Below are 11,221 nucleotides of genomic sequence, written 5' to 3' on the forward strand. Positions count from 1 at the left end.
GTTCGACACTCTTACTTATCGAAAAGAGCTCAATTGGTCCCCTATATTTGTGGGTCATCAAGGCTATTTTCAGGCGCCTTTGTCGGGGAGTGAAGCGCCTTTGGTAAGTGGAATTTGGTAAGGAAACATTTATATAGTGTGCTGAAATTTATTGCCACTTGTGACTATGGAAAACAATCCTTTGAGGGGTTTGTTCGGGGTATCTTCACCTCGTCCGGAACCACAATTAGCTACCCCTCAACCTACTGCACCTACTAAAAATATTGAATATGAAATTCCTTCGGGTATGATAACAACTGCTAGCTAATCCTTATGCAGGAGATGGAACCGAACATCCTGATATGCACTTGATATATGTAGATTTTTTTTGGATTGTGTAAGCTTGCAAGTTGACCTAGGGATGAAGTTATGAAAAAGGTTCTCCCTTTATCTTTGAAGGGAAAAGCATTGGCATGGTATAGGCTGTGCGATAATATTGGATCTTGGAATTGGAATCGATTAAAACTGGAGTTTCATAAAAAAAATCCTATGCATCTAGTTCATTGTGGTCAGAATTATATATATAATTTTTGGCCTCGTGAAGGATAAAGTATCGATCTAGCTTGGGGGAGGCTTAAGTCAATGTTATATTCATGCCCCAATCATGAGCTCTCAAGAGAAATTATTATCCAGAATTTTTATGCTCGGCTTTCTCGTAATGATCAAACCATGCTTGATACTTCTTGTGCTGGTTCTTTTATGAAGAAGACTGTTGAATTCCGGTGGGTTCTCTTGGAATGAATTAAACGTAACTCTGAAGATTGGGAACTCGACGAAGGTAAAGAGTCAGGTATTAAACTTAGTATGATTGTGTTAAATCTTTTATGGATACCGATGCTACTCATGTTGAACTCCCTAAAGAGAATTGGTTTAAATATCACCCACCTATTAAAAACGAAATTAAAGAACCGGTACCAGTTAAAGAAGAAACTATACTTTATAATGTTGATCCAGTTGTCCCTTCTGCTTATATAGAGAAACCACCTTTTCCTGTTAGGATAATGGAACATGCTAAAGTTTCAACTGTGGTTAACAAAAGCTATATTAGAACACCTAAACCTGATGAACAAATCAACTAGAACCTAGCATAGCTATGGTTAAAGATCTCTTAGAAGAAGACATGGATGGGCATGTTATTTATTTCTGTGAAGAAGCTGCTAGAATTGCTAAATCTGATAAAAGGGATAAACATAGACCCGTTGTGGGCATGCCTATCATCTCAGTTAAAATAGGAGATCATTGTTACCATGGCTTATGTGACATGGGTGCTAGTGTGAGTGCTATTCCTTACACCTTATATCAAGAAATTATGAAAGACATAGCACCTGCAAAGTTAGAAGAAATAGATGTTACTATTAAACTTGACAATAGAGACACCATATCACCATTTGGGATCATTAGAGATATTGAAGTCTTGTGTGGGAAAATAAAATACCCTACTGATTTTCTTGTTCTTGGCTCCCCACAAGATGACCTCTGTCCCATTATCTTTGGTAGACCTTTCTTGAACACAGTTAATGCTAAGATAGATTGTAAGAAACAAACTGTTGGTGTTAGCTTTGGTGATGAGTCTCATGAGTTTAATTTTTTCAAGTTTAGTAGAAATCTTCATGAAAAAGAATTGCCTAGTAAGGATGAATTAATTGGTCTTGCTTCTATTGCTGTGCCACCTACTGATCCTTTAGAACAATATTTGCTAGACCATGAAAATGATTTACATATGCATGAAAGGAATGAAATAGATAAGATTTTCTTTGAACAACGTCCTCTGCTTAACTACAATTTACCTATTGAAACTTTAGGAGGTCCTCCTCCACCTAAAGGTGATCCTATGTTTGAATTAAAACAATTGCCAGACACTTTGAAATATGCTTATCTTGATGAAAAGAAGATATGTCCTGTTATTATTAGTGCTAACCTTTCAGAACATGAAGAAGAAAGATTATTGAAAGTTCTAAGGAAGCACCGAGCTGCTATTGGATATACTCTTGATGATTTAAAGGGCATTAGTCCCACTCTATGTCAGCACAAAATTAATATGGAACTTGATGCCAAACCCTTCACCAACGTTGGTTAAATCCGAAGATGAAAGAAGTGGTAAGAACGGAAATATTAAAACTTCTGGAAATAGGTATAATTTATCCTATAGCTGATAGTAGATGGGTAAGTCCTGTTCATTGTGTCCCTAAGAAGGAGGTATAACTGTTGTTCCTAATGATAAGAATGAACTAATTCCACAAAGAATTGTTACAGGCTATAGGATGGTAATTCATTTTAGAAAATTAAATAAAGCAACTAGAAAAGATCATTACCCTTTGCCTTTTATTGATCAAATGCTTGAAAGATTATCTAAGCACAAACACTTTTGCCTCCTTGATGGATATTCTGGTTTTTCACAAAAATACCTGTTTCTCAACCTGATCAAGAAAAGACCACTTTTACTTGTCCTTTTGGACCTATGCTTATAGACGTATGCCTTTTGGTTTATGTAATGCACCTCCTACCTTTCAAAGATGTATGACTGCTATATTATCTGACTTTTGTGAAAAGATTGTTGAGGTTTTCATGGATGACTTTTCTGTTTATTGGAAGTCTTTTCATGATTGTTTAAGCAATCTTGAGCGAGTTTTGCAGAGATGTGAACAAACAAATCTTGTCTTGAATTGAGAGAAGTGCCACTTTATGGTAAATGAAGGCATTGTCTTGGGTCATAAAATTTCTGAAAGAGGTATTGAAGTTGACAAAGCTAAGGTTGATGCAATTGAGAAAATGCCATGTCCTAAAGATATAAAAGGTTTTCGTAGTTTCCTAGGTCATGCTGGTTTCTATAGGAGGTTTATCAAGGACTTCTCTAAAATTTCTAGGCCTCTCACTAATCTTTTGCAGAAGGACATTCCTTTTGTTTTTGATGATGATTGTTTAGAAGCCTTTGAAACACTCAAGAAAGCCTTAGTTTCTGTACCTATTGTTCAACTACCTGATTGGAACTTGCACTACTGCAGGTTGCTGCTAATGCGACACTACAATCAGAGACCCTTCGACGAAACTGTGTGCGATGCATTAATCACAAACGGTGGTGTAGAAAAACCGTCAAAAAGGTGCAAAACGTTTGCGATTGAGGATGCATCAAACACGGTTCAGATTTTAGTTGCGTGAGCGATGCAGGGCATACGGTTCAGTTCAATTAACTGTTTGCAATGAGGAGGAACAAAAGAAACGGGCAGCCAGATGAAGTGTGTGCGATATACAGCATACAGTTCACTTGGATGAGCTGTTTGTGATTAGGTAACACAAAAGAAACGGTCAGCCAGATCAAGGTGTGTGCGATATACGGCATGCGGTTCACTCGGATGAACTATTTGTGTTGAGACAAGAGAACAGAAACGGTTCAATATAACAAGATGTGTGTGATACGCGGCAAACAGGTCTGTAATCAGAAATGTGTGCGAAGATCGATAATAACACAGACGGTTGCTACTAATAAAACGTGTGTGTTGTGCGATGGGATTGCATACAGAACAACAACATTATATACACACTTATAAGGACATGGTTGCATAACCAAATTAAACATCCACTTACATAGGTGGCTACGACAACCATGGCATTTGCCCACAACAAAGTAAACTATTACATGCATAATTACATAGGTGGATACTACACACATGACGTTTCCACACACCAATAAAGTAAACCATATATTACATGCATGATTAACTAGCATAAACGATCATCTGATCATCATCTACTTCTTGTGACGCTTGCTCTGCTTGTTGCTCGATCCGGGCTCGTCGATTTGGGTAACGAGGCACTTCCTCATGTCAACGATCCGCCTGTGCATCTTGTAGCATGTGTACACGCTCTTGGCCGCGAACCTGAGGTGAGGTTCATCCAGTTGCCGCATCCAGGCCCTGTGCCAGGATACTGGACTTATTCTCTGGGCATCCTGCTTTATATTTTCGTAGTAGGGGTCGATGTTGGCCGAGGCGAGTTCGACCAGGGAGTCCTTCTTCGTGCTGCCCCAGACCCTGTAGTGGTCACGGATTTCGACAAGGTTCTTGCAGGCCAAGCCCGTAACACTGAGCGCATTTACATCGTCTTTGGTTTCCACCGTGGCGAACTTGTAGTCAGTGCTGTTGACAAACCTGTTGAAACGGTCGCAAGGCTCTGTGGACAAGAAGTAGTGGTAGATGACGACATGTTGGCGCACGCACAACTGGGCAACGACAACCTTCTGATCTATGCCGGGACGACCGGCGGTGTACTGGAGGTCGATGCTGACCACCTTGTACTTGTCTCGAGCAAGCAACTACTCAACATTGTTGATGTAGTCGTCCACCACGGCCGGGTCGATGGTGTACACCACCGAGAGATCCGTCTCCCTCGCGTGGGTCTCCATTCTATGCTCGCCGAACTCCATTGGAGCGCCGCTAGACATCCCCTCTCAATGTGTCTTCGTGGGTGTGCTTGTTGTGTTGTGGGGCGCGATCGAAAGGTTGAAGAGACTAAGGTTATAATGGCCGCGGGAATTAAAGGGGAAGCCAGACGGCCAGGAATATCGGCAGGCCCTGATAGCAGTTCTAATTTGCAGCGCGTAACTCCATCGTGCCGCACGTAACTGCATTGCGTGGCAACGCGCGGTGCAACCGCATGCATATGGGGCCCCCGACGTGATCGTGCGCACGCCCAACCGCTGGCAGAGCGCGCGCGGAGGGACGCAAGCAGAGCGCTCCGCGATTGCCTCAACAGCGAGCAACCATATATATATATATATATATGTAGTATCTATCAAATCGGAGAGTATTGACGCGTAGTATGTAGTATATAACGATGTTTAGGTAGTATATATACTACTTTTTAGGTAGTATGCCTCGTATTTTGAGTATGCTCTTTTTTACATGCAAATATATACGTATTTTGTAAATATAATAAAAACCATGGGCTAACTTGCAGTTTTTTCATCTAACTCACTTTGAAATATGTTACATATAATATATGAACATATTTATAATGATAAAGTAGTATATATAATACAATATGGTAGTATATGAGACATGTGGGGTAACTACCCCTAGGTGGTAGGATGGATTTTCCATTTTCCATATATATATATATATATATATACAGCCGGTGTATTCTGCTAATATTAGCAGAATAGTTATTCTGATAGCACTTCCGCACTTCATGTTCAACAGAAACGAACTGCATGTTCTTTATGCTGCGCACTGCAGTGCTACACGGGAGAACTGCTTCATTTTCTGGCGGTCCGGCCGCGTATTCTGTGTGGAATCGGGTGTTGCGGGATGATTTAATTTGTTTATGGATGTCAGTTGACCTTTATTCTTTGTAATTTACAGGAAAAACGACTAAAATATTGGTAAGACGAGGGATTTGGCGGGCGAGTTTTGCTCTGTTCGTTCGTGTTCGTGTCGGAATCGACTTTTTGGCGCTCGGATGTTGTTTGTTAGTCTGAATTGTTTGATATCGTTCGTTTAATCGCACCTTTTACTCTAGAAATTGTGTAATTTTTAGGAGTTAGTTTCCAGTTCCCGCGAATTTGGTTGTGTGGGCGGGTGAGCTTCGCCCGCTCCTCTGTTCTTGTTGATTTTCTGGATTTTGCGCCTCGATGTGTTTTTGAATCTTGTAATTACTGTCGCTGTTGGTTTTAATTCATTGTATTGCGGGTATAATTCTCATTCTTTGATTTGCAATTTTTAAATAAAAGCTGATGCTGTTCGTCCAGTTTGCCGTGTGTTCGATGTAGTTTTTTGCGGAGTATTTTTCGATAGTTTAGTTGTTGGACAATTTTTAGGCGAGTTATGTAAGTGCGATTGAATTGGCACCTCTATTAGTCTACGACATATCTGTATTTCTACTGCTTTAATTTTATTGTTGTTGTAATGGCGTACGTTGTAGTGCACTGCATTTTCGTTAGAAGTGTACTTCGTTTTAGCTGTATTACAGTGGTCATGGCAGCTTATGAGATTTCTCTTTTCTTAAACTGCATTCTGTGTTTTAGAGGACTGCATAATATGTACTTTCGTACTGCATTAGCAGTATGGTTAATCTTCTATTGTGCTATGAGAATAGACGGTCCATTATATGCTTTTGTTAGCTGAATAGTTATTATGACAATTTTTTTGAACTGAATACTATGAGAATTCTTTTGAACATCATATGTTAACTGCAAAGCTTCGACCATTCGCATTGCATTGTTACTGTTCAAATGACTGCTTTTTTTATATTTAGGACCAACTATGTGTTTGAGAGAACTGCATTACTGCCAGCACCCACTTGTCTAAAAATGGGTGATAAAATGATGCGGATGAGGTTGCATACTTTAAATAGGCACCGTTCAAAGTGTCTGGTGGACATAATTTTAAAAGCGTACAGCATTAGCAAAGCATTAGAAATATGCTACCGATGGCTTGCTTCATATTTAGACTGCCTACAGTGCAAATATTGTGAACTTCAGGGAGTCTTCTTCTTTGTAGAAAAACAACATGGCCACTTCTCCGACCTGAAAGCCATTTTGGGAGACAAATTCTTTCCAACCAGTAGTTATGTTGATGCATTCTTCAGAGTTGATGTGGTAGTCAGCTTGCATGTCTCCATACCCAGTCTTGTGTACTGTCTCCAAAGTAACCTTCCCTGAACTCAGAGCATCAAATTTTACTATGGATGGCAGTTTCTACATTTTGGAAAGGATGAAAAAAGAATGTTTATAAGTAAATAACAATGTATGAACATATATATACCCATTCTTTATACTTAGGATGATCTGTTTTATGTCGAGTTAAATATGTACATATATATGACTACTTTTTTATAAAGTAGTTGCAATGTATGAACAAACTTATATACGGAATTGACCTCTAGTTTTACTAGGATATATATTTTACTATAACATGTTTGTACTGCAAGGTCATTTACAGTGTACTTCGCTAGCATGTTAAGAGAACTGCAATACTGATCTACTGACCCTCTTTTTTGTTCGTGTGTTGTTGTACTGAAGAAAAATAGGTGGAAGCATCTAGTCTTAATAGCTAACAAATCTGAACAACAATACAAATTATGTTTTGTATTTTGTTGACACTACTGAACAAATTGATTGAACTATATATTCAAATGTGGATTTGTAGGTAGATTATGTCCAAAATTGTGAGGGGAAAAACATACCCAACTTTCCTGTAGATCTACGGTTGTGAGGCGATGAAGAAATGGTGGATGAAACCCCCTGCTGGGTATCATCAGGCACCCGAGCATGCTGCGCCACTCGGTGTTGGTGAGCTCTAGACCTTCTGCGTACATGCATGTGTCCGCTACTGGCGCCATCCTTGCCAAACACTCGAACTTACAGTCCATGGCGGGTTCAGTGGAATTCCAGAGAAGAGCTGGGGATGGGATGAACCCTAGATCTACGATTTGAAGAAAAAGAGGAACGGGGGAGGAGTTGTGTTAGTATGGAGCACGAATGGATACATTTTTATGCAACCAATTGACCAACGAAAGTAATAAATGTTTGTGGTTGGTGTTAGGTGGCGGATTGGTTCTGATTCAGTGTCCGCGAATGCATTTGAGTAGTAAGAGGACTGCTTACTTGAAAATAGCAAACTGCATTGTCATATCAAGACGAACCGCAGAACGCGTGGTTGGGCCTTCGTTTGTGTATGGTACGTGGGATTTAAAAAAAATCAGTGGCCACTCTTTTTGTGTGTTGGGCCTGTGTTCGAGGAGTGAAGACGCATTGGGCCCAAGTCGGCCTGTGAGCACGGCTGGTTCCCGGTGCGTTGTGTGCGGCCTAATGTTTAGTCCCACCTCGCCCGCGCAAGGCGCGACCGACCTGTTTATAAGCACTGGCGAGGCAGCCGTATCGAACTCCTTTGGATACTTATTTGGGCTCTTATACACGGCGCTCGCTGCTCTATGCTCTCTGACCTGTGGTCCCATGTGCGCCCGGCCCCAAGCATCGTGGCTCAGAATGACTCGCCTGCTATGGGCGCAGACCTACTACGAGACTGGCTGGGGCCGCCTGCACCTGGGTGGTCAATATTTTTTCTATTGTTTTTTTTCAATGTAAGGGCGTGCACCGCTTAGCAAACCATCCTTGCACTGCATTGATCAGTGTTCTGTACTGCATGTGCACACATCCCGTACTACATGTACAGTTCTCATTTTTTGTTTTCATGTTTTTGCTCTTATGTAATCTTTTTTCCAATGTAGGGGAGTGCACTGCTTGGTAAACATACTTGTACTGCATTGATTATGTTCCTGTACTGCACGTTCATATATTTCCGCACTACATTTTTTTAATGTAGGGGCGTGCACTGCTTTGTAAACCATCTGTGCACTGCACCGATCAGAGTTCTGTACTACATGTGCACGCAGTCCGTACTACATGCACAGTTCTTATTTTTGCTTTCGTGTTTTTGCTCTTACATAATCTTTTTTCCAATGTAGGGGAGTGCACTGCTTAGTAAATCATTCGTGTACTGTATTGATTACGTTTCTGTACTGCACGTTCATATATTTCCGCACTACATATAGATATCGCATTTTTCTTTTTGTGTTTTTTCTCTTATCTATTCGTTTTTCCAAATTTAGGGGCGTGCACTGCTTTGTTGGGTATGTGTAAACTTCATTTGACAGAGTCTGTACAGCATTGGTACACAACTTGCACAGCATGCGTCCTATTTGCACACTGCTCGAATCTAATGATTCAAAAGCAAACGACAGAAAACAAATTATCACAGGCATTCTGTATGACAAGTTCATCATGAGCAAACTAAGTTCAACAGAAAGCAATCTAACATAATCAAAGTTCACATCATTACAAGCGATTCTGCATGGCAAGCAAACTAAGTTCAGCAAAAGCAAATGATCACAAGCAAAGTAACGATACATAAGCAAACAACCTAAAGCAAATTTGATGATAATTCTAGAACGACGCTGGCATTGGTGGCTCTTTGGCCGGCACCATCTTCTTCTTCACCAGTCAGCGTCTCCCCATCCCCACCTGCTCCTGGCGCGCTTCTTGGGGGGCTCCTCCTTCTCCAGCTTTGCACGGCGAAGCCCGTCCTGGGTGAGGGTGATGCGGTTCCATATCTCGTACGCTGCGTAGGCATCCTTTGCCGCGTACTTCATGTGCCTCATGGACAGAGGCAGGGTGGCCCAACGCTTGTGCTCGTCGTCGGTGATCTTCTTCTTCATGACGTTGTAGTAGTCGTCGATCAGCATGCCAGAGACGTCTCCAAGGGAGTCCAACTCCTTGGTTGCCTCGGGCACCCTCCACTCCTTATGGATGTCGACGAAGTTGGCGACCTCCAGATTGACGCGCTCTAGCCTTTTTTTGTCGCCGTCGATGGAGAAGCCTGCAAAGGTGTAACTGGGGTCGGCGAGGAAGTTGTCAAAGACGGTGCACCTTTCAGCGGCCCTCAGTTGGAAGAGCAGCACCGGGTGTTTCTTGCCGATGGAGAGTTGGCAGAGGGCGGGTTTCTGCGTCGCTTCAGGCTCGTTGTTGTACTCGAGATCAATGCCGACGATCTTGTGGCGCTGGAGGCTGAGGTGCCGTCGTATTGCGCGAGGGTGATCACCACCTGCTTCTTGTCATTGGTGTGGATGGCGTGCAACTTGGTGTTGCCGTGGGCCTCCACGCCCTGGTACCCGTCAGCGAACGCCATGGCCGGTAGTTGGGCTTGGTGTTTTGCGTGGAGATGAATGTGATGGAGCGATTTTGTGGCAGCGCAATGGATACTTGTGTTGTTGTGGATGAGGAGCCCTTTGGCAGGGGTCTGAATTTAAGGGGAGGGCCGGGGTGGGATGGCCGCATTGGATGAACTGCACGATCTCGCTGACGATGCGGTTTGTGGAGATCGTGGGTTGGTGTTGCGTCTATGATCGTGGGCTTGTGGCGATGGAACCGCTCCGATTGGGTGGTTGTATGCGAACGTGGTGTTTTTTAACGTGGTTTTTTATTTTTGATCAGTAGATTTTTTTTAACCACCACTTTCTGTGCGAACGGGCATTTTGTCACGTTTTATATGTATCATGCATGATAGTGGAACTGCATTGGTTAGAGTTTTGCACTGCATCGTGTGCAATGGAGAACTGCATGTTGTCTACAGGTGCTTACTTCACAGTATTTTTTGCGTGTCCTTGCTACTGCCCCTAAATAAAGTACAATGTATTCCGCAATTTTACGAGTTTTTGGCTATGTTCTATACCGTGTATTTATTCATGTAGGTAATCCGGAACTGGATTGCTATACAGTACTGCTTCGTGTGACGAAATGCACGGCATTTTTCTAGTACTGCGTACTGCATCTGTTTTTTGCCTGTACTTACTGCAGTCCCTGGTACGGTAGGGGTAGGGGGGTTGCCCCCCCCCCCCCATTTTTTTGTGTGGCACTTATTTGAATGTAGACTTTTTCTTTTCAGATGCGTTTTCTTAACATGCCTGTTGTTTTTTATTTTAACTTTTTTTACGAACTGCGTTTATTTTATTTTTGTTTTACCGATTGAACTTCATTGTTCTTCATAGAGAACTGCATCATGTGCGTTTTGATGTGGTCTTGTTATTTTAGCCGGGCCGTTTTTGGGCCGGCCCGTTTTATGTTGCCTTTTGCCACACGCGGGCCTCCTACGTGTCCGTTCCAGACCATCCCACCTCTCCGCCGATAGGGAGAGAGACCGAGAACAATCCCCTCTCCTCTCTTGCAGTTCCTCCCTCGAGCAAAACCGCCGTCGCCCGAGGAACTGCCGCCCTCAAGAGGTTCTTATTCCTGCATTACGCGTCGTCGTCCGCTCCGCGAGCCCTTGCCGCCGCGCTCCCGCAGCCCTTTCCTGTCCGTTGCCGTCGCCGCACCCTCCCCCCTCCCTGCCGTCGCCGCCGGCGCACCTTTTTTGTGGTACGTTCCGCTTGTTCTCGGTCTTGATTGTCCCCTCGTCTTGTTTTGTTATTCTCGTAGTTGCTGTTGCTGTTTTTGGTTGTGTAATTTTTTCGTAGGCAGCCGATTTTATCTCGATTTTGGAGTCGATACTCGTGTGTAGCAAGGTGGATCTAGGGTTTCGTGAGATTTTTGCCGATTTTGTTGCTTATATCTGTCACTTCGTCGTTGTGCTGTAGGCAAACGCCATGTCTTCGCCGAGCAGAGTGGGAGGAGGAGTTCAGGGTATGTGGAGTG

At 42.7% G+C, this 11,221-nt stretch overlaps 1 protein-coding gene across 1 annotated transcript; it reads right to left on the minus strand.

Annotated features, from left to right (window-relative positions):
- Positions 1 to 9,027: 9,027 nt before the first annotated feature.
- Positions 9,028 to 9,719, minus strand: LOC141021852 (uncharacterized). The gene is made up of 2 exons (XM_073497701.1): positions 9,636 to 9,719; positions 9,028 to 9,591 (listed from the first exon to the last, which is right to left on the minus strand). Exons 1-2 carry the CDS (start codon positions 9,717 to 9,719, stop codon positions 9,028 to 9,030), a joined length of 648 nt encoding a protein of 215 aa, XP_073353802.1.
- Between the last annotated feature and the right edge of the window lie 1,502 nt (positions 9,720 to 11,221).

This window comes from Aegilops tauschii, chromosome 4 (genome assembly GCF_002575655.3).
Source record: "Aegilops tauschii subsp. strangulata cultivar AL8/78 chromosome 4, Aet v6.0, whole genome shotgun sequence".
Lineage (NCBI taxonomy): Eukaryota > Viridiplantae > Streptophyta > Magnoliopsida > Poales > Poaceae > Aegilops > Aegilops tauschii.

Coding starts and splice junctions, on each gene's coding strand:
- LOC141021852 (XM_073497701.1), bottom strand. CDS start 9,719: ATGGCGTTCGCTGACGGGTACCAGGGCGTGGAGGCCCACGGCAACACC. Junction 9,592..9,635: donor ACACCAATGACAAGAAGCAG/GTGGTGATCACC, acceptor CTCAGCCTCCAG/CGCCACAAGATCGTCGGCAT.